Below are 27,933 nucleotides of genomic sequence, written 5' to 3' on the forward strand. Positions count from 1 at the left end.
CATTACATTCTCACATCATATGAGAGTTTATTTGTGTCCAAGTCTAACCATTTTAGATCCACTTAAAAGACAGTTTCAGTAACACCAACTGAGGCTAACACCAGCTAGCAGCGGCAAAGCCACAGAAAAGTTCAGGACATCGTCAAAAACTCACCTCGGTATCGCCGCCACTGGTCAGAAGTGACTCATTAGCTGATATCTAAGTCCTTCAACAAAGTTTTACAGCCTTCTCCAGAGTAAATAAACATGGACACATATTGACAGCTGAGGTAAACAGCAACCTGACAGCCTAAACTCAACATAGAGGAACGGCAGCAAGACCTTTTTGTCCTACAGCGACCACCTGATGCGTTTGAATTAGGAGGAGCAAGAATGCAGGACTCAGCTGATGGCAGTTTGCAATCTACTGACATTTACTGGTGAGATTTTACACACTGCAAGTTTAAGTTAGATGCAAATACATGCTAGTTGTCACCTCAGCTAATTTTAATCACGGAACTGGACCTCTCAACCATGCTTGTGGCATTGGTGCCTTTGCAAGCACCGTGTGATTGAAATTCAAGTATCAATTTATCAGCGCTAATAGCTAATATGTGTATTTTTGTAACATGCTCATACAGTCTGTGCCTGAACCTTGCTAACGAAGCTAGGTAGCATTAGCTGCTAACTTAGCACTCCAAGTGCTAAGTTGGCTAACTTAGCAGTCCAAAAACATAACCTGTTACATATAGTGAGCTACTCTGATTAGGCCTTGAGAACCCGTAGAGCTACAGCCACCTCTTGAATCCCTTCAGCAGTGGTCCAGTGTTTATTCATGGTCTTCAGAGGTATAGCCAGAAGGTGATCTCTTCTGGCTGCAGCTTTATATTCAGCAGACAAATATGAAAGTGTATCAGTCCAATATTTCCACAAAACAATTCATTTAAGCAAAACATTGACTCCTGAAATCTCTCCCCTTGTGGGTTTTATTTGCAGAGAGAGCAGTGCTGACAGTTTGCAATCTATTTTATAGTTTCCCTTTTCTATTGGAATCATAAGCAGTGTCAACAGTATCTGCACCAAACTCTAGTAATATAAATCACTGCAAAGTTTGCCTTAATTACTTCCTGCTAGATAAAGTACATTACACTCGTACTTTGATGCCAAACGACGACAGGATCAGATTCATTCATTACCTGATTCCAACAGCACACAAGATTATATTCCTCCCATAAAACTTGGGGATGTGACAGAGTTCTTTGTGCTGGCCTTGGCTTGAATCCAGCGGTTCAGTCCAGCCCCTGCACTCACAGGTTTGTGTGAGAGTACTCTCTGTGCTTTCCCCCTCGCCATCCTCTTTTCGGTACACAGTCAGACACACGTTGGAGAGCCACAAGACGCCGTTACCTCTCCTGGATCTATATAGGTAGAAAGAGAAAAGGGGGGGAAAAAAGGACAAACACAAAAGCAATCAACAAATCCCCTTTGCTTGAGTCCTGCGAAAGATAATAGGGCCAAATCATCATCTATTTAGCTTCGTCAAATCACTGACAGCAGGCCTTGATAAAAGAGAGTGGAAAATATGTAGGGTACAAGACTGTGCCAAGACCCTCACCGACAAGAGCCCCCTATTGAAGCCAGATGTTGACTCAACTGGCCAATTTTGATAAATGGCATAATGATTACCATTATAGATCGGGTAATTTTATATCAGCGTGCCACATTGTTGGTCCTCTTTAATGATAGCCAAATGAACTCTGGTTTGTGCCTGAGGCCAGGTGGGCTTTTCTGCTGTTGGTATGCAACATGCAGCGCTTTAACCACCATTAGGAGGGCGCCTGTGCTGAAGTCAGGGCACCTGGTCTTGTGGGCACCAACTGACAGTTCCTGTTGTTGCCATCAAGTGTCCAGCTGAGCCCTGAGCACATCACACAGGTCCGTAATGAGACTTAATTGGCGCTTTAGCCTGACTTTTGCCTCTTTCAATGTCCTCAATCCCATTAGAAAAGCTTATTCGATCAGAGCTTCATGTGCTTGACACAGTGACCCAGATGGATCTTACCTTGTGTGACCCGCGAGGTCCCAGCAGACCGATTGTGCTCTGGTCCGAGCACTGAAGTCTGTCTCCCATTCCTTGGGGATTGGCGTATTACAGCAGATTAGCTGGAGTAATACCTTGATGGAGCATGGGTATGCGGGGTCATGGGATCTCTCCAGGACATGAAAACTAATGTTTGCTTTCAGAGCTAACTGTCACAGACACACTTCTAAGAATCAAGGAAATCCAATTAGTTTAATACTTAAAGTCAAATAGTCGTCTTTCCTCTGATCTGACACTGTCCTTATTCCACCCCTGCAAGAGCTTCTATCCCTGTTTTCCTCCTCCAGTCTGAGTTCTCGTAGAAATCTTCCTGAGTGACGTAACCTGAACCTGAACATTACAGTTGTCTTGGATTGCAATACATCTTTGAGGATTTCTGGTCTCTGGGACTTGCTTTCAGGAATGTGATGCAATGAATTTTTATTGAATGCATACTGTGGACACTTCGACACATTCACATTACCTACACGATGTTAAGGTCTATAAGATCCAAGTAACCCCCTGTCATACCTACTGATAATGTATTGTCTTCTTTTATGGTAGTTGTAGATTAGATTAGATGTTTCACAGACTGCCGCTCTGGATTTTAGGAGATAGAAGCTTTAGGTGATGATGTGTGCGTTCACCAAAGGAGTACAGACACAGCAAAAACTCACATGTACACAAGCATTAGTATGGGTTCAGTGAAGCTCTTTTATTATTTCCAAGAAAAGATTTTTTTCTCAATGAGTTCACTTTAAAAAGGAGCAATCATTTTTTTTAAATGTCTGTTCCAGGTAAACTCGATTCCTTCTACCCATATCTGAATTATATTTGAATAGCAGTTTTATGGATGCTTGTGATTGAACGGTAAATGGCAAACATTAACCATAATAGTATGGTCAGTGCCCTCACTGAGCTGATGTCATTTTGCATATACTTCTATTGATGTATTGTTCCAAAAACACCTCACCGATGCGCATTTGTGTGGGTATTCCGAAATCTTTTTACACACTCACATTGTGTAGCCCTGTCTTAATTAGGTAAAGAACTCATAATGTTAATTGTTTTCTTTTACCTTGCTTCACTCATACACTCACTTCATTAGGTGTGCCTACATGAAGTACAGGTGTACAGAATTACACCGTTGCTGCAGATTTATCGGCTCGATATCCATGATGAGAATCTCCCATTTGACCACATCTCAAAGGTGCCTAACCTAATTGTTGCAACCTAAGTTGTAACAATTGACTTACTGTTGTCTACCTATGGGCTTGCAGTAGTCTGACCAGTCTCCTCAAGCATCAATAAGGCATTTTCACCCTGCCTTTCACTGGATATTTTCTGTTTTTGGACCATTATTTCCAAACCCTAGAGTGGGAAAAATGTGGGAAAATCCCAGCAGATCAGCAGTTTCTGCAATACTCAGAGCAGCTCATCTAAATTATCTTTCTTCCCCATTCTGATCGTCTGTTTGACCTTCAGCAGCTCTTCTGGACCATGTTCTTAAATGCATTAAGTTGCTGCCATTTGATTGGCTGATGAGATATTTGTCTCAATGAGGAGTTGAATAGGTATTCCTAACAAAAAGGCCAGTGAGAGTAGATGCTCTTATTATACATGGCCAAAGTTTCAGATAACAAGGTGAGCATGTATACAAAGAATATCTGTAAGGCAAAAACTCTGTTTCCTCTACTACTGACTTTATAGGATCATCTCGAGCACGCAGGTCTAAATGTGAATAAAGAAACCACTGGCTTGAACTGTGCGACACGCAAAGCCACCTTAAATTTAAAGGTGGCTTTGCGGCCAGCTGTCTTGAATACAGACATCAGCTGTGTCACCTTACCCATTCTCAGTTAATGTCATCAGATATCGAACTGGGACTTTTATGTGCCAAATTGCAATCATTCACAATCAGCGAAGACCAAACGCAATAAATAAACACAAGAAAGAGCCACAGTAATGAAGTCATTTTTGTAGCATAGCTCATTTTATTGTTTAAACAGTTTTGCATAGGAAATATATCCACTTCCAGTAATTGACTGCAGTAAAAACAGCTGCTAGCAGTATAGGCTGGATATAACAGTAACAATCACAAAAAGTTGAGCCTTATTTACACTGATTTTAATCTTGTGGCAATTTTAGCCCCTGCACCAAATGTAACTAGCTTGAAGGCATCGCCTATTGGGTGGCGTTGATAAAAATCAATAAAAGAAGGGATATCAAGGCCTTTGCTATACAGTTCACAATGGACACCTGTGGCTCCTAAACTGTAAATGAAAAGATGAAAAGAACAAAAAAAAAAAAAAAAGGTTTTCCAAAAGTCCTCTAAAACGTACATTCAGATACATACATAGACCTTTGCACACACTTGCAGTGTAACTACGATCACTACTGGAGACTGTTTACATATTGTTTTGTTGGTGTTGTTGTTGTTGTTCCTTTTATATATTTATATATATATAGATTCCACCGTGATTCCTAAAATAGAAATGTGTGCGCAGAGGGAAGTAAAAGTGCCACAAGACCCAAAAAGAAATCAGCCCTGCAGAGAAAAATGGTGACTAAAGAAATTCCGTCATTGCGCTTAATGTAGCACTGACCCTCCCGCCCAACTCCCCCCCTCCCTCCCTGAAAAAAAAGAAAAAGAAAAAAGAAGAATTTCCTATTTTTTATTTTTTTTTTGAACAAATCCGACGTGGGCATCGTGTGCTGACGTAATTCGAAAATGAATAAATCACAAAAAAACACCAAAAGAAGTGATAAAGAGCATATTTTCAGATGCGTTTGCCACATTCTGCTCGGTGTGACGCCGTTTTCTTCTCGCCACGTAGGAAAGTTAAGTCTATCACATTCTACATATTGTATACAACAGACACTTGGACAGCTTGAACAGGCACTGCATTGCTATCTTTTAGTCTCCTTTTGGTGAATGTTACATCCTGTAAAAATGCTGGTTTTTCATGTTTCGTAACAACCTGATGCCAAGTGACTAGCAGCTAGCCAAAGTATGGAAGATGTGTATTGCTCATGTAGGATGAAAATGAAGTTTTCTCTTAAGTCTGCATGTGTACAAGCCTCTCAGTCCCTACAGAATGTGTGACATTCAGTTAAAAAGGAACAATCTCACATATTGCATGAGTGCCACAGGTCCTCCTTGCATAAAGTCGTCCTGTTTCTCTGCGATCGCAGCGATCAGTGTAATAATACTTTCCAGTCTCAGTATTTGCTCTGAATGGGGGCTCTTGAAGCTGCTGATGGGTTGAACACTGACTTTTTAACCCGGAAACACTAGCTCAGCTGGAAGGTACAGTACCCTAATCTGAAGCACCTGAAAAGCATGTAGTATTTGTTTGTAGTGTGAATGGAGGGTTTCCTATAGTACATCAGGATTTGACAACATGTGAAATGACAAAAGTGCAAAATGAGTGGATGCTTTCTTTTAGGAAATTCTTAAAACAGCATCGCCTGCATGCGAACGATGCGCATGGCTCCAAACTTGCCAGATATACGGTGAGATGCAGCACCAATCACGTTGCGACAATTTTGATTTTTTTTTTTAAGAACAAGAAGAAAAAGGAAAAAAAAAACAACAATCCGACAGATTCATCAAGGATGTTTGTCACTGCAGATTTTACCCTGCTTCTCACTTAAGGTCAGGTGCAAACTGGGGCCTTTTCCTTACAGGTTTACTTCCCAGCTGCTACAAGAAACACACTCACACCACAATCTTGTTGGACAAGAATTCACACCCATTTCCAAAGAAAAAAAAAAAACCAACCCCCGAGATAAATCACATCACACGCTCTATGGCCACACTACTGAAAGAACAACAATTCAAATATTCATGAAGTCTTTCCCAAATGGAAATATCTAAGCACTAACCAAGTTCAGAAATAATATTAATAAGAATGAAAAAAGCCTTCAATGTTGTTGTTTCTTAATATTTATGGGTCAGTACAGAATACACACTCCCTCCCCGACCCCCCCTCTTTTATCTTTACATACAGGAACACCTGATGAAAACACTAATCAGGGAAACCTGGAGAGTTCTAACTCAAATCCAGCCTCTGAAACAAACAAATCCAAATTTAAAAAAACATTTTTTTTTGTTTGTTTTTTCTTGTTTTTTTTTTTCCTAAAATGGAATTGACTCATTTTCCCCAGAAATGAACATTTACAAATGCGGGCTTCAAAGAAGAACTCCCCCGAAAGTTTACAGTGTACAAACTCCTGTCCTACGGCAGGCTTTTTCTTTTCCTCGACAGAAAGACCCTCATCTTCTATCGCTGTGTAGTGTCGGAGGCACTCGATCATACATCCAGCTCGCAAATTCAACCGCGTACGCACTTGCACGCACTTGCATGCACGCTCAAGCTGCCAAAGCAGAGTTCAGCCTCGCAGACTGCAGCTATCGACGCAGTCAGGATATTTACCATTATGTACAGTCTCCTCTTCAAACAGACACCAGCACAACAGCACAGTGACCCTGACACATTTTTAAGTTGCGCACACACACACACACACACACACACACACTTGGGGACAATGCACTTCAGTGGGGTCTCCAATGGCCAAAGGCTGCAAAGCACTTATAGTTTTTTTCCTTTTAAAAGAAAAAAAAGTAACCAAGAAAAAAAAAGAGCAGTGCACTTACAACGGGGTGACTTTTTTCGGTTTGTTTTTTTCAAACATTTTCTTTCTGCGTGAGAAATCTGGGTGAACACGGAGAGATTGAGCTTGACTTGAGGATTACTTTTTAACAACGATTTCTGCTCCTTAGCCCTCTGCTGGCGCCGGAGAGCTCTCGGGGGAACTCTCCGAAGGAAAACGTTTCTTTCACGATTGCAGGGAAAGAGTGCAAAAGGTGTCATAGCAGCACTGGCTGCGCTGCAGCTTTCTGCGAGAATTTTTTTTTTACAATAAAAATGGCAAGGTATCGATTGATATAAATAATGCCCTGTAATACGCCTGAGAGGTTTAGTTTGACTTCTGAACACTGTAGGACGAGGATGGGGGGTGGGGGAAATGATTGCCTATGTGCTATTTAAGTGCTAGATTTTTTCTCCTAGTGGATTCTATTTAAGCTTCTACTGGGGGCATTTGGACAGGAAGTTAGAAGACACCACACTCCTGCAGTCCAATATTTCCTTTAACATACTCTACGGGGCTTCTGCTAGGGAAGCGTCTCAGGAATTGACATATGTGCATATCGTATATACATTTATACAAATCTACTACTTATAAAATACTTTCTAAAGGCTTGCTTGAGCCTGTCTGGAACTGATTTCAACAGGTCTCACTAGCATTAGTCGGTGTGTGATTGTTGCGCAGGTCACAGGCCACTTCACTGATGTGTTTAAGGCATCTACTTGGGAATTGCATTCGGCGACATCTAGAATAGCACGGCGTAAAGATTCGGAAAAACGCGCGCGACGCCATCGGCTGCGGTTCTCGGGGAGCCGAGACAGAACGGGATTCTACGCAAAAATGATTTCTTCAAATGATTGTCGCGCTCAAGTCAAGCTGTCTCTCCAGTGGAAGAAGAAGAAAAAAGAGCTCCTTCAAGGTCACATGCTAGCACCCCAGGTGGAAAGTTGAAAGTAAGAGTCACAGTAGACCAATCAGTGACTTTGCAGCCGCAGCAAGCCCGAGGGTGCATCATTTTAAGATAAGTACTTCTAGAAAAATACCACCCCTCCTCCCAAATCTCCCAAATTCATAATACACGGGAACATGTCTCACCGTCATTCGGTAGGCCTATAAGCTAAAGAAAGAAAAAAAGGGGGGGAAAAAAAAAAAGACCTTGTCTCACACTGCATAGAAAGCAGTCCCCACTTTGGTCGATAAAAAAGGAAAAAAAACAAAACACCCACAACAACAACAACAACAACAACAACATCATCAACAACAACAACGACAAACAACGATATCAACAAAATAAATGCATTACAATATTATCTATCTCCAAACTAGCCTCTAATAATTGACGCATCTATAAGCACTACCTACATAGGCAAAACTTGGTATTGCATAATTTTCATAATTCTGAATTCCACCCTCCGCAATAGTAACTGGAAGATGAACGAAATGAGCATTGAAAAAAAAAAAGACATAAGGAAAACAAAAGATGACAGGTTATTAGAAAAACCACCAAAATACTGAAAACAAACAAACAAACAAACAAAAAAAAAATGCTGGTTGATTACAAACTTTAAAACGGCAACTATACACAGCCTTGATATGCAATGTAACTGTGACATAGAGTAGTACATGAAGTTAAAAATCAACAATTTCATTCAGAGTACAAAACAATTCTTATCATAAAAATGTTAATTTTTTTTCTATAATGATAAATGCAGCAAAAAACAAGTGTAGTGATGTCTCTATATTCAAAGGCAAGGCACGTAATGTGGACTATATGTCATCGTGCAAATTAAGAGTACTGGAGAGATTTTTTTTTTCCTCGTATATAAATATGTCTGGACTGGAGAGGCAATGGCCGTGAACACGCCACGCGCAATTCTTGATTTCGGGGATTTGCCGCCACCTGGATTCGGAATTTCAGCTTTCAACCTCTTCCACTTTAGAGTTAACCTTGCACAAACTGTAGCTTTACCCATAAGCCCACGCTACATTTGCATGAATAATACAAATTTTCCCATGAATTAACACTTCTTATTTTCTTTTTTTCGTAAACATAAGCTTTAGAAGCTGTTGGCCAAATGCGTATGCTCTTGATCTCATCGTGAACATTAAAAAAAAAGAAATCTTTTACACTATGTGCATCTCGTTTTCTTTACTTACGATTTTTCTTTTTTTCTGAAATAAATAAAAAAAAAATCTCCCCATAATGATGGGAAGGGCTCAAAATAAGTGCTGGTTTTGCTCAGCGCTGCACAGGTAGCTTTAATGCTCGCCTTCAACTGCCTTTCCTACTTAATGTTTTTACTTTTTTTTTGTTGTTTTTTCTACGCGAGGAGACGGATATCGTGACTGAAATCAAATTCAGATGTTTTCTCAAACATTTTACCCATAAAACATTTCATATTTATCCCCCTTCCTTTAGAGTCTTAGGGCTAACAGACTGATAGCTTCCCTTCAAAAATTCAATTGCACTTGCCTCTGTCGCATTTTTTTTTCTTATATTCCTTTTTTTAAAGGAAATGCTAATTCTTTCGTGAGGGGTCCAATCTCAAGCCTAGCATTTAGTGTTGTTTTGAAAACTGCATTTAGAGTTCTCAACCTTTACCCATAAAGCCCCTTTCAGACATGCACTCCTCTCCATTAATCTGACAGCATCTTAACATTTACGGGCAGCTTTCGACACAGCGCAGGTCTCAGTCGTACTGACGGACAGGCACGCACAAGTTTACCGTACAGAAGAGGGCGGGGTACGGCGGCACCGTGCAGTAAACAGACCCTGTACTGTTTTCACAGCAGATATTTTAACATGTCAAAGCAGGAAAGGGTGCAACATGCAGATGTTCTGTGAGGACCCACTGGTGTCACCATTTAACGCTCTAGGTAACCTCTTAACCATCACTTTTCAATTGGAAAGCTGTGAACTGGTGCGGTTTTTAGCCAAAACATGTCCCACAGGACAGGAACTGCTATCTGTCAGGATGCTGGATGACGCTCCAGATGATGGCAGTTTACCCCACCAACACCCATCCTAACTTGTGCAGACTTTGTTGGCCTTTCAGCCAGGAGGGTTTGCTTTTGGCGTCCAGCGTTGCCACTGAAGAACATCCTGTGCCCATCTCAGAGATGCTGCTGGCTCGGACCAATTAAAAAAAAGAAAAGTAAAAAGGTCGGGAAGTCCTGCTGTTGCATTTGCTTGCTCACTACCCAGCTTGCCATGACTTACTGGGATACTTAATGAAAACTGAGCCATCATCCTGTCATGTGGAAATGTCTCCTGTGAACAGGGTCTGTGGCGGCGAAGAGAACTAAATATCGCCGGGCACATCTTGCGGCCACAAATGCAGCAAGCCTTTTGCACATACCGAGGCTGTCTGCGGCGCTGCCGTGAGGAGCGTTCGCATAAGAGTTACCGGTGTCTTAATCGCTTTGACAAACCCGTGAAGCCATGTCTGAAAGGAGCCTAAGTGTTTACATTAATTCATGAAGTAAGTAGCAGTAAAGAATAAACAAAGTCAACACATTTTTCTGAACAAAGAGTTGTATCACAGTAAACTGAAATCAAATGGAAGAAGAAACACTCTGAATTCACAAGTTTTTGTTCCTATGGTGCACACAGTGAATCGTTTGATGCGGGAAAGCCTCTTCTCAAGAGGTCTCAGTTGGAGAGCTTAGAGTCTCTGAGCCATCCACCAGGCAGAGGTTGTCAAATATGCAGACCCCCTCACTTATGCATGTTTGTGTGGGTGTGTGTGTTTGTAAATCTAGATTTTACATCTTCCTCCAACATGGAAAAATAATAGGAATCGCCGCTAAGAGACTAGAGTGTCATGCAATAAAACATTAAGGCATCTATACATCACAGTATCTGAATGGATTGCAAAGTTCTGCAACACACAACAACTGACTGGTGGGTGGTAGGTGTGTGTGTTTGTGTGTGTGTGTGTGTGTGGGCCGGGGTGAGGAGACAGCAGACCTGAAGCTTCTTGTTTTGTTTTTTTCTTTCCTCTGAACGAACCCTCATCTTCACTTCAGGGCCAGTGTCCATCATCGGGAGGGACGGGAGTGGGGAGGGAACAAGGAGGGGCTGGGATGAGGGCTGGGGGGGGATAGTAGAGAGGGTTATGCAGCGCTTGCTGCTTTGCTGGTTTCATCCATGGCTGTGGACACCTGTAGTGCTAGCTCCGCACTACCAACACCCCCACCCATCCATCCACCCTGGGGGTCATCCGGCCTCTGTGTGATCAGTTCCCTGTCTCGGCGGGGACCAGGGGCTCACCAATGATGTTTATGCTGTAGTTCTGGTGGACATTTGTTGGCAGAATCGGAGTCCCGTTCGACACTTGGAATGGAACTAAGCTCGCCCAGGTACCAGGACTGTGGAGACAGAGAGACACAGAGAGAGACAAAGAGATTACTCCTGTGCAGTCAAAATCAGATTCTTTCACTCAGTTATCCTGAACGCTGCTTCGCTAATGACCAGCTCTGCTGTCATCGAGGTTCGTGGTCTCGCTGTTGGTTTGTTCAAACGCAGAAAAACAAAAAAGAAGCTCGTTAAACTAAGCTGAGGGGATCCCACTTGATTCCCAGTGAAGGACATCGTGTGAGAGGGCCGTGACGCAGCCGCTCTTCTGTGCATTAACAGCGGTGGAGAAAAGTGCGATGGGGGGAGGAGGAGCGCGATTGGTAGCGGCAGCGGCGGTGAAGGAGTGGTTGTGGGTAAAAAGTGTGGGGGTCCCTACACAAAGCTGTTCCATCCCTATTCATCTCACGCTAATGGCAAAACAACACAGTGATTGTTCCTGGGGAGCAACGGTGCTAACTGAAAACGCGAGCGGGAACAAACAGCATGTTGTTCCCGAGGGGTGCTGCGCAACGTAGATGTCAGATAATTAGCCCCCCCCCCTTCCTCTTTTCTTCCCCGCAGGGCCCCAGTGTGCACTCATCTAACCCCCTCCCACCTCTCGCATCACTCCCGCTAAGTATGAAAATACCTGTGTTACACTTTTCACCAATAACCGATGCACGCATACGAAGCATCAGCACGCTGTTGCAGCAGCTGAAACGTGATGGATGGAAAAAAAGAGCAGGAAACAGATAAAAGTGAGGAACGCAGGAGTGGAAGGAAAATGCGGAAAAAAAGGAAAGAAAAGGAAAACAGGGGGACAAGGAGGTTTTGTTTTTTGGGTTTTTTCTTCACATGAAACAAAACACAAGACAAGCCTCGAGTCTGATGATGCTCCTGTGCAGAGACTCGACTCTTTGTGAAACTTCAGTATTAGACAACACTGTCTGGGCTCATAAAAGCAACTCATCAACCAGTCTGCATTTTTTACAAATCACTAGTCACCGCTCTTTTACTTAAAACAATGGAAGTGCAAATTCAATTCACCTCACGGCCCGAGAGGCCCGAGTCGCTAATAAAGAGTGAAAGACAGAAAACACAAGAGCCGAGGAGACGCATTCAAAACAAAAGCAAACATCACTCAAGTTTTAGGTTGCGTTTCAGTGCGCAAAGTGTTAAAAAAAAAGACTTGAAGGCTAATCCTCTCTAGCAGTTTTTTTTTACCATCCAGCCCGTCCTCGTTCTATCCTCCTCCCTCCCTCCTTCTCTCTTTCACTCTGCCAAAAATCATCGGACAGGAAACGAGGGATTAAGTTTTTCCTACCTTTCTGAACAAAGAGCGCACAGAGCGGCCAAGGACTGCAGCGCTCTCCTTTTCTTTCTTCCTTCCTTCCCTTCTTTTATCTCTCTATGTTTCGCTTTTCTTATGAAACGCCTCTCAGGTAATGGCTTACATTGCTTAGGAGGTGTGGGGGGGTCAAACAGCTACAAAAATGCACTTTTTTTGCACAGATCAGTTTTAAACTGGCTGCCTGTCCACACCTGCATCCTATAAGCAGGGTTTTTGATTTACAGTACAGAATAACTCTCTGCATCAGTGTCTGTGCATGCATTAGGGTGCGTGTGTGTGTGTGTGTGTGTGCGCCTCATTAGTATGACTGAACTTGCAATTCAAACTGTGCAGGAAATAAGGGCCCCATTCACAGGAAGTTAGATGTTCACAAGTCAGGTGTTTTGTCCCCTGTAGCTTTTAAATAATTAAAAAGACATAACATAAAGACAAACATTTTATTTGAAGCTATTTGTTGTTGTTGCAATCTTAACCTGCATCAGTGCGGCTTTAGATTCCTCTAGATTTTGTCTCCACACTGAGCACGGCTAAAAGACCTGACCTCCATCGCCGCGTTTCCTTAGGTAACCTTCAAGATGGCCTCCCCCTGCCCTGTCCGGCTCCCAAACCTCACTAATTCTACTCCCCGCGAGCACAGCCTGGCCATACAGCGTGCTTCGTTTAAGGATTAGCTCCCTAAATTAGATTATCTAATGGCATCTTAATGGATTGCTGACCCATTTCCTGCACAATAGCAACATGCGAGTCTGGCAGCTTTTTAATTTGAGGGCTAGTACTGAAGAGGCCTAGCGAAGCGCTCCATTTAAAGGGGCGAGCAAGATAAAGGAGAAATCAAACTGATCTCATCTGTATGTTGAACGATTGGGCGTAAATAATCCATCAAAGAGGGAAAAAAAAAAGTGTAATAGAATTACTGTCCCCATCCTCGTAATAATGTAAACTGAATCCAGTCGGGATCTATTCTATCTTTTCTTATTACTGTACGAGTCACATGGCGAAAGGAGGAGGAGTGAGCTGGAGTGTGAGTGGAAAAAGAGACCTCAGGCTTGCAGCGGGGGACATTTTTCTCTGCTATCTCTACTGGCCCATTAGGAGGCCTTTCGAAGGGGTTCTGCTGTGTGCGTTTGTGTTTGTAAAAACATTTGTAACTTCAGCGAGCGCAAAATGACCTGTACACCCACACACACACTCGCACACACACCCACACACTGTACATATCCAGGGAAAAGGGGAAAGGGGAGACGTAACAGGAAAAGGCTTAGCTCAGCTTGCTCGCTCTACCATGGTGAAATGGTTCAGGTTTTCCCCCAGAGAGGGAGAGATACAGTATGGAAGCGAGGGAGGAGGGGTGTGTGTGTGTGTGTGTGGAAGGTGGGGGGGGGTCTGTAACTTTAAGTTACAGAGAGTAAAGCATGACTTGAGAACAAAGTTAAACAAAGCTAAGCTTGTTTAAATACAGCAAGCAACTTAACCGCACATGGCTAACAATCTGACCTGAAATGACTTCCTTTTTTAAAATTTCCACATGCTTTGACTTCATTTGGTCTAATTAGTTTTATCAAAGCATTATTTTGTTGTTTTTATTAAGAATGAATCCAAGAGGAAGGAAGGCTTTATTTCTATAGCTGTTGTTGTTATGCAGAGAAATATAATATTGGTATTTATATTTATCGCTTTTCACCAGATATGACCAGAAAGTGACCTTCGCCTCTCGTAAAAAGGTTTGTGTTTGTGTGCATTTACAAAAATCGGAAAACTGAATAAAGGGAATCCTCTGCTAATCGAATTCTCAAGTGCAAAACAAGAATAAGTTACTGGGAAATGTATAAAACTATTAAGGCATGGAAAAGGAGATGAAGCAACAGAACAGGGGGCGGGGGAAAGAAAACATGAGGGAGACACAAGGAAATGTGTGTTTTATCAAAGGCATGACCTCATCTCGAAAAAGGTTAACATCTGCAGCAATAACAGCCACGGCTACTGGCCCCGTAATTGCATTTATATGTGAACGTAAAGAGGAGACAATCAAGGAAATCATACATTATACTGAGTTACTCATTTCAATGCTTATACGTTGTGTGTTTGTGCATGTGCTGAAAGAGAGACAGAGAGAGACGGCATGAAAGAATGAAAAGGTTACCTTTGCCAAGTAATCCCCAAAGTGTCGTCAGTGGCACTGGGGCCATAATGCCTGCCGTTTTGAGTCACGCTCCAGTCACACTTCCTCAGCTGTCAATTGAAACCTAGCAGTCAGATCACTGGGCCAAGACAACTTCCACTTCAGATTACACTACAACTCAACACTGTATACACACATGCATGCAAAAGAGCCTAGGGCAGGAGCAGGGGAAATAAAAAATAGATTTTTTTTTTAAAAAAGGCTCCAAAATGAACCCTAAGAATGAAAACTGAGTCAGTGTTTTTAATACTTATTGAGATAAAATAACAGCTACAGGTGAAACAGACAGCAAATAAAAAGCATGCATTACAGTTAGTGGAAACAGCTAACCTGGAAGCAAAACAAAAAACAAAACGAAGTTAGTTAGTTAGAAAATGTGAGTGGCATCATACAGGAAGTTCATCTGTGAGCAGTCTCTACTGTCTTTGCTTGTTTATTTATTTATTTCTTTTTACCTGGTAAACCAATGAAGCCATGCAATCCACTGGATGCATGCACCCTGTCCATAATGATTGCTTCACTCTAAGTGCACTTTCAGATTCAGGACGCATGCCCTCAAGCATGCAGACTTTTTTCATTAGCTAACTGTTTTTATTGATTAAGGGTCGCAATTACAATGAAGTTACAGCACTCGCCCACACACACACACACGAATACACGCACGCGTCAACGCGCACACTAACCCCTTCTCCCCGTTTTAAGACATGCCAACCTGACATACAGATTACAAATTACTGCAACAAAAAAAGCCACGCACAAACTGTGTCTCCTTTGCATGCATTATGCGAGCGCACGTGTCGGCAATCCAGCTGAGAGCTATCTCTGCCAATACCAACCTAACCTTGCCCTGTGGTCAACACATTCATTTAGTAATGCATCGGGATAAAACTGCACTGTTAGCACTCCTCGTGCAGTGGCAGACATTTTGCAGAGGCTCTTAAGAGGGATTTAATCAGATATACGCATACGCTGAATATTCAGAGCCATTTGCAACGGTCAAGAAATGTGTTCTTTTTTCTCCGAGCACCTGGATGAACACATCGGGAGGGAGGGGTGGTAGGGGCTGATGGTTTCCTACTTAAGCCATACTTAAATTGAGGGATGTTTGCGTTGTGTTCCTTCATTTTTCCTGGAACAAATGTGAAGTAATGGCAAGAAACAACCAGCGAAGGGAATTAATTTTAAGCAACGGTGACGCAATAACAGTCATTTGGTTTCAATTTAATGTATCGGTTTCATTTGATGAATTGCTTTGAGCGGCTGATTAATAAAACTGAATAGGAAACAATGCAAACTTGTTTCATTCAGTGTGTTTTCTCAGTATTTATCAAATGCTGGGAGCCCAAACCCCCACGCTGTTCCCGCACTCTCCAGCCTGACAAAAGCTTGGAGAGAATGCGCGGGCTGGGCCAGACGCTCGGTGCCACCGCTCCTCGAGGGGCTCGCCATCTGTCCGCTGGCACCGACACATCAGAGTCGCACGGGCAGCGGGGAAAAAAGGGGAAGGAGCCGGGGAACGTTAGCAAACAGATGCGGGCAGATTGTGGATTAGAATCCTTCCTTAGATAATACCAAATGACATCTGATCGCGGATCTTTCCCTGCGGAATGCTAGATGGTGGCATTCCCTCGAGGGGTTAACCAAGGCGAGAGATGAATGGAGGGTTTTCACACATTCATTGCCTGGGAATCGTAGAGCAGGTGTGAGAGCGTGTGGTGGTGGTGTTTTGTTTTGTGTTTTCATTTTGAAGCCTAGTATGAGTGTGTGTGTGTGTGTGTGTCCGAGGATCTCTATTTTGGTGGTGCCACATTTTAAAATAGGCATCCGATGAGAAGTAGATTTGTTTTTAAAAATTTATTAACAAGTTATTACAGGAGACATACGTTTCTTATAGCAATGAGATATAAATTTAACAATAATTCATAATTCGATGACGATCAGGAAACTCATATGTGTGCTACGGGGCTAAAATAATGACTTGGGTATTCCAAAAACTGTAGTTCCTTCAAAGTCCTCTGCTTTCGGTTTATTTTAAAAATTTAATACTATCTCTGGCAGTGGCGAGGAAATGCGAAACAGATTCAGTGGAAGTCACGGCCTCTATCAATCACACACACAGACAGAGACTGAACCTCCACGGTCCAGCCACAAGGCTGACCGCATTAAAAACCTTGACTGTCTCTTTCCTGTTCCTTCTCGTCCTCGTTCCTACCGAGCCTAGCCAGAAACGGCTTCAACCAAACATCTGACATCGTCAGTAAAGTCTTACAGACCCCCCACACAATACGCATCATTGCCAGATGAGGACAATGACTGAGCATTCGGTGAAAGTGTTTAGTCCTGAGGGACTTGGCTCGGTGTCTCTCCCCGCTCCACGGGGCCAGATCCTAGGCCGCTAAATCATAGCACAGAAAACAAAAACAACTGCGACAAGTAGAAGCATGATGAATCAATGCGAGGACTGTTTAGACTTCCTTAAGCCGACAAGAACATTTATTCTTGGGGATATAGCATGTAACCTTTCAGAAAGGTATCATTGTTATGCTTACAAGGCTCTCATTCTTCTACATTTCTAAGCTACTGTCTTTTTGATAAAATGCTTCCCAAACCAAATCTAAGGGAATCTGTTAGGCCCAAAATAATTCATCTTTTGACTTATCAGTGCAATAAAATCACAGAATTATGCCACCAAAACATAACTGTCATTAACTAATAAAACTAGAGTAATTAAATCTTTTACTATATTTCTTTATTTTAAGAGCCAACAGGCCTTACTGAGGGGATCTTTATATATCTGGCTGATTTCAAAATCTGAAACAGAAAGGCTTTGTAGCCTCGGGGAGCCACGGTTTGGACAAAATTCAGCAGTTCATGCAGCTACTCTCAGACTGCCGCTGTCTTGTGTAGTCACTTTGTGCCCCACTGAAAGAAGTAGCAGGGCTACTAGAAATGTGGAAGACAAACTGTGCGACATCAGCCAAGTGAATCCTCCCTCTCCTCCTCCCTCTCCTCCCGAGTGGGATAAAAGCATCCCACGACTGCTGACAAATATTCCCCCCTGTGCTTTTTTTTTTTTTTTTTTGCCCTGATTTTAGGAAATTCAAGTGAAAAAGGCAGAGAGAAAAGGAAAGACAGAAAGAGAAGTGAGGAAACAGAGGCCAGCTTTGTCTTTTTTTTTTTCAAACTAAACATAAAAAAAGTGAGCTGAGGAGAAACCCAGCGATCATTATGTAGCTGTGTGCAGATGCATTCAATTAGTTGTGGTTGGAAAAGCCTTGGCCTCAGAACAGCGCTTTCAATAAGACTGGGTAGGGGAGAGCACTCTCCCTCTCTCGTCCGACAACACCGCAACAGTTCTAACCTCGCAGATACGCACACCCCCACACACAGAGAGACACACACATCTATCCCAGGACATCCTGTAGCCAGTCCTGAGGCAACCACCCGACGCCAACGCTACATATTTAGCACGTGTACGGTAAATGAGGTAAATGAGTGTGCTGACTACGTGTGGTATGCGTGTGAGAGCTTCTAAAGTACGTGTAAAGGAAACAAAAATGAACACATTTCACTCTCAAAAGCATCCATGTGTACCATCCAGCTTCTAATGGCAATGACCCTTCACCTTTCTTAAGGTCTCTTTTTCCTCAAGTGTGGAATTTAAATTCAAGCACACTCGCTCAAAATGATAGTTTAAAATGGGCATAATTTAAGCTGTTAATTTAAGCTTCTCAATTCCAAAGTGAAAATATTATGCTTGCATATCAAAGGTTCAATTGTGGTTTGAACAAATAAATAAATAAATAAATAAATAAAAGAAAGCAACGCTAATTTTTTATGCCAGCATCCACGGCTACGGTTGACCTCAACTTATCTGTCGTTTAATCTGAACTTCTGAAGTGCTCTAATCTAAAGGGATCATTTACTGCTCCCTAGAAGTCAGTAGCAGTGTGTTTCTGGATTTTGTAGAGAGCAGGGATTTCATAAAATGGGTGGAGACGTGGGAAGGGATGAAAGGATAAGATGAACAGGTGAGCTGAGTGCTGAAGGGGGTGAAACCTCACCTGTTGCTGGTGCAGGAAGGTGGGATCTCTAGGGTTTAGGCTCACAAAACGATTAGCCGTTGGCGTGCCAGGCGATGAGTAGCCTGGGTAGCAAAGCATCACAAAAAAACAAAACAAAAACAAAAATAAGTGTCTGGATTAAAATTTGGATTTCGGGAATTTACATGGAATTGACCGCTGTAACCATAGTATCATAGTTAAATTCCACTGATACTCTAAACTATAAACATATAGTGAAAACTGCCTGCAGGGGTTCCGCAAGACTCAATGCTGGGTCCACTCTGATTCTTTTTAGCGTTTGCTTCTAATGTCAGACACAGCCTAAATCTTTTTTCTTTTTGTCCCCCACTAGTGGTTTATGGTCTCACCTGGCTGCACTGACAAGCAAACTCCCTGGCAAATCCATTCAGTTGGCATGGTTACCAGAATACTGATACTGAGTGATTGAAACAGACAAACTACTAACTAGCTTTGTGTCACTCTGATGTTCACTTACTCTTCAAGGGTTATTTTTTCTAATAGAAATAATTAGATCAGTGCTGCCCTTAGCAATGACTTTCCACCTTAAGTGCGATGCAAATTGAAAAGATGCAAATTTAGAGCACAGACTATACACTAGGTTAAAAAACACAATCCAGTGTGTTTCTAGCGTGAGCTACTACACGGTGAGGAAGTGCTGTATTTGCTGTACTGTAGGTACTGTGTGTCAGTAGTGGGCAGCAGGTACTGGAGCTCACCTTCTGTTGATGTGGTGATGGGCTTGGTGTCTGGCATGGAAAGCGAGACAGGTCGCACAGCGCCGTGGTGTGGGGAGGGAGCCAAAACTGGGGTGAAGTGGCCTGGGACCTTTCCAACAACCTGACCACTGCTGTTAGGCTGCAGGTGGGGTACAGATGATAAAAAAAACATAACAACAACACAATTATGCACTTTATTTTTTTTTAAAGAACTGAAATAACGGTCACAGCAAATATGAGCTGCATGTTCTTGTAAAAACACCTAAAATCTTTCACTTCTCTTTTATTTCAAAGATAATGCGGTAGGAGTAATAGAAACCAGGATCATACTGAAATAATACATCTGAATTAACTCAAAAAGCAAAGAAAATCTGTTTTTCCCCCCTAAACATCCACATGTAAGAATCGCATTTGCTTTGCCCGCCACCAAAAACGTGTCACCTTATAAAACGACAGACTGTGTCCAGTGACTTGCGTTTACAAGCACTTGCTCCCTTGTTAATGTGCAGTGGGGTAGATCTCAATAAACTAAGACAAGCATGCAACAAACTGAACACTAAAGAGGCTGAACATCCTATCACGGCGTCATTTCCCTCCTTTTCGGGGGGGACGTAACCGCCTCTGTTTGCCCTGAGAAACTTACACTTAACAACAAAAGATTGCTGGACCACTGACTCTCACACTTAATGCTCCGCCTGAAGAAAGGATTTTAGTACTTTCAGCCGCTGTCCTGTCACAGTTATTACCAAAACTCTGGGGGGCATGAGCAACAATAGATCTTCAGTCAATGACAATGTAATTCCTACATGATTCTAAACAATGATTTTAATGGCGCTCATAAATGGAATTTAGGGGGACCCGGGCATGAAAAGACGGAGAGAGAGCTGTGGAGTGACCTGTTACAATGGCGTGAATGTGCCAGTATAGAAAGAAAGGCAGTGGGACTATATATATGGAGAAGGAAATAAAGGAAGCTAGTGGGAGCTACTCTTTCAGACGGCTGGAGACTGTCTGGGGCGTTCATTTCGGGGCCGCCCCAAGTTCAAAACTCAAACAGGCCTTTTTGGAAAAGAATTGTGTCCGCAGGGTTCCCTTCGATGTGAATAGAATGTTTAATTAGAGTGTAATATAATCTGCGTTAAAGCAAGCATAAAAACATTCTGGCACTCGTCCATGGGATTATAAGCGCTGTGTTATTTGCTGTGCCCCCCCCAACCTTCGCTACCCCCCTCACCTCGCGCTCTCTCTTCCCTACCGGAGCCCACCTCGCTAGCCAAGTCAACCCCCCCAACTTTCCAGCACCCCAGCAGAGGGCCAGTTAATTCTGCACAAGAGCCGGGCCCCGGCAACGGCAAATATTTACAACCTTTATCATTCCCCGCGGTTTTTCTCTGGAGTAACCCTCTCTCCCCCCCACCTCCCCACACTTCCAGCCCGCTCCCTGCTCTGGAGATGGAGCCGTCTACGAGGCCTTTGTTTACAGTTAGAACAGCGGGGATATAAAACTCACATAAATATCACACGGCTCTCTCATCTATAGAGACGCCTGCTAGCTCTCTCCAGCACACTGGCCGCAGTGTGTACCCTGAATGTAGAAAAGCCCAGAGCTATTTGATTTACTGCCATGTCTCCGTGCAGTATTGTTTGTCATGTGTGACTGCAATTGCAATAGTTTGTTCGGTATTTTTTTTTTTTTTTATGGAGTCACGCGGTTGATTTAAAAAAAAAATACAAATATAAGGCTGGGAATGTGCTATAACCTTTGGCGTGAGCTCTATATCAAGCAGAATATATATGCTTTTTTTGTCACATGAAGTGGTAACAAAAATAAATCAGTACTTTCTCCACTGATATCAAGTGATTTACACTAAATTAATTAATTTTAAGTGTAGGTTTGTCTTTTTTCCAATATTCTATCCCCTTAAAAAGGCAAGCTGCCCAGTACTACAGTGGGAGGGAGGCAGGAGTCCATCAAATTTAGTCATTCTAAGTGTGTAAAAAGCGCAGTTTGAGGTTTGTAATATAAAGATATTTAGAGCAGGTTCGTGTGGAAAAAATTTGAAAAAATAATCTTCCCTGATGCAAAAAGCACCAGTGAGGCAGTAATGCTGAAATACAGACAAACAAATGCTGTAATTCATACATTCGTTCTCATCTTTAATCTGTCGGATGGAAATGGAGCCCAATAATATAACAAAGAACGACTAGAGGCCGTGAAAGTTGTGCCAAACAACCCTACGACTTCTGGCTAAAGATCTGGCTTACAGCCTTTTGAAAACACGGGGGGAAAAACGAAAAGACAAAAAAAAGTCTGACCTGGCTGCTCTGCGGGCTGGACGGGTCATATGACGGCACGTAGCTCTTGAGGGAATCAGCAGGGTTGAGATGAGGCGGGTAGCGGATGGTGGGGTGTGAGAAGTAGGACGACGCCGTCGGGGGCAAGATAGCCGAGGCCGAGAACTGCAGCGGCGAGTGTGGAGGGGGGCTCCTCGCCGATATAACTGCAAGGAGCGGAGAGAGTATGAGCGTTTCACTGTGTTTAGGCAGGAAATGAAGTCAAACGTTAAAGAAGAGAGTCAGCATTTGGAACTCACCACTGTGTCCTACACTTGTTAGGCCTGGGTGATGAGGCTGAGGGAAAGTGCTGAGTCGTGGTGAGGAGTCCTGCGGAGAGGTCGGGCTGAACAGCGGCTTCTCTGGCTTCTTCATCGTAGGAGAGGACATCTCTGCTGGTGGGGAAGGGCACACGAGCACGTGAATGAATCTGCGCTCAGAAAACGTTAGCGAGCCTTTTTGATTATTGCCTAAAAGTTGAGCTTGTTTCAGGTTACAATCATGGGACTCAAGTAAAAAAAGTTTCTCCCAACTTCCCTGACATGAAATGACTTCCCTAATGGAAAAAAATGAACTTTTAAATATTTTCTTTTGCAGATTTTTAAATTTTTTTTTGTTGAAAATTAATCAAAGATTTCCCCGTAGCTTGTACTAATTCTTCCATTTCTCATGAATGAAAGGAGCTGAATGCCAAAAGTGAATTATGGTTGAAATTAAGCACAATTTGATCTGCTTGGGATTAGTGCGATCAGGGGACCGCTTCTTTTTTCCCCCTCCCTTTCGCCAGCAAATGTAACTCACAAATGAAAAATGGACTCTGCAAATTGCAGACATCCCCACGGGTCAAAATCACATATAATCTCTGGAATCATTATAAACCACCGGACATCCGCTAGAAATGAAAAATGTGTCTTTTGTCATGTCTGAGAAGACAATTAAATCCAGTGAAGTGACACGCAGTCAGAAAGCAGCTGGTCGCTCAAATAGGATTTAAGGAATCTCAAGACCCTCACGTAATCTTAAATAGAATATTACAGTGTTACATCTGCTTTGTTTGGCCTCACACACTGTTTGACAAGCCACCGTAATTCCCCATGAATAATCCTGGAGGCTCAGCACAAGACACGGAATTTGTTTAGGCAATTCGTGTAGTTCTATGAAGTCAAAGTAGGTGCACAAACTCAACTTACGAGTCGCTCATTATTGCTGCTCTACACTTTCGTGAGCAATGTTCTGCTGTCACGGCTGCGCAGTTTTCAATTTTCCATGGTAAGACGCAGTGTCTGAAGGGAACGTGATAACAAATAGATGCGAAAGGCAGTGGCTTATGTCTGCTTGTGCTTCTTCTATGAACATTCATCAAGTGCTTTTCTGGTCTGTCACAGATTCTTGCGGTGTATAACTTTCACATCATTCATCTCTTCCCCCCCCCATCCTCAAAAAAAAAAAGGCTGTGTAAACCCCATTTGTTCAAACGTTTTCTGTAGCATTAACCGTCCTTCCCTCCCTTTTCCTAACAACAGGGAAGGATCCACCCAAGTGACGGGAAAAATCGCTCATCACCAGAGGAGAGAGCGACAAAGGTGGCTGGAATTCAGGGGGATTTCCCAGTCTGAGGTTGCAAGAGGATACAGGCTTAAGTGCTTTCATTTTGTGTCAGAGGAAGAAATACCTTGGAGAAGATTTATATCGCTGCCTAATGTTTCCAGTAAAAAAAGGAAAAAAAAAGGGAAATATTTTCTCCAGAAGAAGTATTTAGCTTTTCCTCTCTTCTGCTAATTAACTGCTTCAGAGACTGTCCCAAGAAATTAAACTGGACAATTAATTAACAGACGTTAAACACTTTAAATAGTTTAAATAAAAAGGTCCAAAGTGTCCTTGCAGTTAGAGCAGATTGGCCGTCCTCTGGAAACAATATATTTTGTATACAAGGGGGTAAATATGACACCGTAATGCAAAAACAGGAGACAAATGTGAAATTGTACAGTACTTTAACCAGAGCACAACACAAGAAAGAAACTATTTCTTCCACTACATGATGAGGTTTTGTCAAACGGCAACCATGTGGACAAAATAATTGCTTGGCACTTGGTATGACTCATATGGGTTTAATATCACCCCACTTCTCATTTATTTTCTCTTGACAGAGTAATGGCTGTCTTTGGAGAGTTTCCTACCCACTGCTTTCCCTTTCTCCTCACCCCAAGTGTCTAAGTTTACACAGAGCCATACTCTCAGGCCTTGTGCACAATGACACGCTGAAATTTCATGCAGCCACACTGGGCTGTGGCTGAACCCCACCAGTGCTGCGCCTCCTGTGTATCATGTGGTGTTTTTCCCCACTCAGCCTTCCTACTTATTATATTAAAATAGTTGAGCAAACCAAAAGAGAAGTGTTCAAAGTTCAGACCGAAGCTAGTAACCGCAGCAGGCCTTGGCGTGGAGGAAGAGATGTGCTTTACTTTCAATGATACTGTTCATCACGTTCAAACAAAATGTTTACTACCGCCTCACTTGGTTAAATCCAGATGAAGCGTGGGCATCGAAGTGTTGAAGGAAGTCAGCAGAGAGTGAGAATGATCTGGAAACGTGGGACAGCGAGGCCTTAATTCTGCTCTGCACCGGGAGACGGCGAAATAAGACATGCAAGCGGCCCTGTGAAGATCACACTCTCTCGGACGGAAACACACATCTTTATCTACTTCCTTATAATGTGAGCCCCATGCATTTGCTTATGACGAGTTCTTTCCCTTCTGTGCATTAAACTCGATCATCAAAAGTCCACTGATTGGCTTTTTTGTTCAAAACTCACTGCAGATCTAAACCGGATGAGGTTTATGAAAAAGAAAGCGCTGCGTAAACACAATCTTAGAAGGAAATTCCAGTGAACTGTTACATACAGATAATCATTCACTTCAAAGCTGTTGAGCCGACACTCTACGCTACTTCCTTTGCACAAGCGACAGGTGCGAGAGAACAAAGATTTGTATTCAACCAGCAACTCCAAATGCATCTACATATTTATAATGACTGTTGATGCCCGAGGCTATATCTGCCATGGTATGTATTTTCAGAGGGGTGAGCAGCATTGATGTACAGTAGGTTATGACAAGGCTGAGAGTTTAAGAGAGTTCAGCTGCTGTTGCAAAACAATGCTAGGTGTTCACTTTGATCAGATCTATTTGCATGCCAGGACAGAAGATCTTCTCATCCCTCTGCAAATTATCTCCACATGCTGTTGTGCAACCGTGGGCCGTGCACTCTGTATGTTTGTACAACCATGTAAATAAGAAGGAGAACGATACTGGAAAAGACTCACCTCCGTCTCTGTCGCGCCAGTTTGCCTGACTGTTTGGCGGGCTGGGGGACGAGTAGAAGTCGGGTCCCGTCGGGCTGGTGTCCATGTTCTCCTCCATGTTGACGGTTTTGGGCCTTTTGCTGCACACATGGAGAAGTTTACGGTTTAATGCAGACAGTAGTGTGGGGGGACCGCAACTTTCAAGAACGCAAGATGGTGTCGATACTGATTTACGGGCAGTTGGAGAAGATGTTTGCCAAAGATTAACTGGCATTATGTACAAGCTTAGTTAAAAGGAAGAGTCCAATATTTTGGGAAACACCCTTGTTTGCTCTGTTGCCAACAGTTAGATGGGAAGACTGATGTCACTCTCCTGTTAGTGTGCTAACTCTAAAGCTAAGCTGGAGATGTTTAGCTTAGCTTAGCATAAAGATGGAAAGCAGAGGGATGCAGCTTTATACTGACTAAACAAATGCAGTATAATGCGGTAGGCACATTTGTCATCATCTTTGTTTCATTTGTGGTTCATTTTGGCAAAAATATATACAAAACAATATCTTGGAAGAAGTCAGTGCACTTCCCTTAAATTTAAATAAGATATTTTTGTGTTTAAAATGATCAGATAAGAAAGCAAAGTCACTCTGACGCTGCAGCAGCACTTTTATCTCCAAATAGCTCTTATCCTGAAACTCTATCTGTTGCTGTAACTTCCACTGACCTGCCAGGAGGGGAGGACAGGGGGCGATGCAGCCCCACGCTGGAGTTCAGGTCATGATAGTAGGGTTGGCTGGGCATGTCCGCCATGGAGAAGTTTACCGTTGCACCGTGGGTAATGGGCACTGCAAAGGACACAGAGAAAAGGAAATCAATGTCAGTACCGTCAGACTGAGGACCATCTTTCGCACAATTAGATGCACAATGGCTTCATCGGCTTTTATCGGCCTTGTGCATCAAATTAAGCGCACTCTGTTCACAGGTTTAACCGTGTGACCATCACAGATACCTCAGCTGATCATTGACTAAGAAGCGTGTTTGCCAAAGCGACTGCAGAGAAGAACATGTTCAAGACAGCGGCAACATTTTGTTAGAACAGGCGAGTTGTTTTTATTTGGCTGGATATTTTTTTTGGCTTTACAACAAATTAAAGAGTGAAATGTTTTTCCTTTTGCCTTAAATGCCTCTTGTGAAAGTTCAAACGATGCCTTCGGATTGCTTCTAAAGAAACTCGTGGCAAACGTTCACAATCGCCAGCATTTCCTTCACTTCTTTATCATCGGGCGTAAAACTTGGCAGTTTCCTCACATAATGATTTACAGTGGAAAAGGTGTTGTTTTTCTCACTGCGGTCAAGGTGAGGGATATTGTTTCAGTGGGGGTCAGGCCTGTGTTTACAGAACAAAAGAGGTTCACCACCCAGCTTCTCTCTCTCTCTCCCGCTCTCTTTTTCCTCTGCCTCTCACTTTATCTCTCTTCAGTGTGTGGCCCGCAAGGCAGCCTGCAGCTCGAGCGGTTGGTTGGTTTGGAGTGGATGAGAGGATGGAGTGTGTGGCGCCGTCTGTTGTGGTCTGAGGTTCACCACTGGCACGATCCCTCCGCCAGCCTCCACCCTGGCAGCCCGCTGTAGCCCTGGCAAAGGCCCCTACCCGCTGCTACCCATACCGAGCTGTCTGTGGAGGAATGCACCCGGCCCGCGGAGGCTGAAGACGAGACCATTGTTTTTATTTTGTCTGTTTTTTTTTAATTTTCTCATTCATAGCTTTGAACATTCCCGACGATTCCTCTGTGTGCTGGTTTCTCTTTATGGCTCTCTCCTCTTGGCTCAGCACAATATTTGTTGGCCACCCTGCCAGTCATCTCATTTAATAATCTGGGCGAAAAAAACCAACAAAAAACCCCCAAACAAAAACATTAAATACACAATGATTCTGAATCAGCTGCAGGAGAGGATTTACTTTGAGTAAATTCGCTCAACAGTTGCCCGTGCATGCCCACATTTTCTGTTGACAAAATATTGTTACACTCGCAGTCGAGGCTCCTGTTGCATTAATGAGCGTCCTCGGCGAAATGCAGGACTGCAAGTCAGCCTTGAACTCCGTAGCCCCCCTTTCATGGACTTCAAAGAATGTCTCAACGGGCCTGGAGAGTTGGGAGAGAAGCGCGATGACGGACGAGCGGCTGCTTAGATATCTTCCCAGGGAGCGACTGGCTGAGTGAGTGACAATTCCTGTGCGTCCGTCGACCTTTTTAAAATTCCAGCGCGACTTCAGTCGGCTTTAGTGAAACCAGGCTCAGTCACATGAGAGCAAACATGGCAGCTCAGAGGCCATCTGGTCAGGGGGCACATTAAACACTAAACAAAAACACAGAGTCTTTCAAAAGGATATTCAGTGTGCGAGCATGGAAACAAGTAGGTCCTGTCTTTCACAGCACAATGAACGAGACAGCTGAGACAAAGTGGCTCACGCTCTTCCATCAGAGACGTGCTATGCACTACATAAACTACCAAAAAATTCAGATGTAATCAGCATTTGTTGTTAGCATTGCAGTGAGATTTTTTCTAAATATAAAGACATACTTAAACTATATACAATTATTTTCTGCTACTTATTTTTGGCATGTAAAATGTGAGTCCATGCTGACATATTTAAAACCCAAATAAATTCATTTGAGAAGCTGGAAGTGACATATTTGATTCACAAGTGATCTCAATGAGTCAACAATAAATATTTCCTAATTTATGTATGTATCCCTGCTTATTCCACACCACACTAACCAGCTGATTAAAACTAGCTGGAACACGGCGCAACATATAGACAACACATGGAGGTATGTTTCTTTAAAACGCTCGTTGTTGAGGGTGACTGGGGTCTTTGTGCACCGCAGGCACATTCGCTACAGTTACAACTCAGAGGCAACACAG

The 27,933-nt window shown here is 43.0% G+C and overlaps 1 protein-coding gene and 1 long non-coding RNA gene across 8 annotated transcripts in view; one reads left to right on the forward strand and one right to left on the reverse strand.

Annotated features, from left to right (window-relative positions):
• Window positions 1-289: 289 nt before the first annotated feature.
• LOC112843088 (uncharacterized) lies at window positions 290-27,313 on the forward strand. Its single transcript, XR_003215208.1, has 2 exons — window positions 290-419; window positions 26,489-27,313. It is a non-coding gene; the product is annotated as an uncharacterized LOC112843088 (long non-coding RNA).
• The window catches only part of LOC100703287 (nuclear factor 1 B-type), a 65,209-nt gene continuing 41,306 nt past the window's right edge, over window positions 4,031-27,933 (reverse strand). For 4 of the 7 annotated variants that reach the window (XM_005468096.4, XM_025900826.1, XM_005468094.4 and 1 more), the window contains 8 exons: window positions 25,733-25,853; window positions 25,036-25,154; window positions 21,977-22,111; window positions 21,699-21,883; window positions 19,383-19,521; window positions 18,646-18,728; window positions 14,543-14,631; window positions 4,031-11,083 (listed from right to left, as the gene is read on the reverse strand). In XM_005468096.4, the coding sequence (XP_005468153.1) occupies window positions 10,951-11,083; window positions 14,543-14,631; window positions 18,646-18,728; window positions 19,383-19,521; window positions 21,699-21,883; window positions 21,977-22,111; window positions 25,036-25,154; window positions 25,733-25,853 (1,004 nt within the window). In that variant the 3' untranslated portion in view covers window positions 4,031-10,950. The remainder of the gene's footprint in view (window positions 11,084-14,542; window positions 14,632-18,645; window positions 18,729-19,382; window positions 19,522-21,698; window positions 21,884-21,976; window positions 22,112-25,035; window positions 25,155-25,732; window positions 25,854-27,933) is intronic. The other 3 variants (XM_005468095.4, XM_005468097.4, XM_003452385.5) reach the window with 3 other exon arrangements.

Source organism: Oreochromis niloticus, linkage group LG3 (genome assembly GCF_001858045.2).
Source record: "Oreochromis niloticus isolate F11D_XX linkage group LG3, O_niloticus_UMD_NMBU, whole genome shotgun sequence".
Taxonomy (NCBI): domain Eukaryota; kingdom Metazoa; phylum Chordata; class Actinopteri; order Cichliformes; family Cichlidae; genus Oreochromis; species Oreochromis niloticus.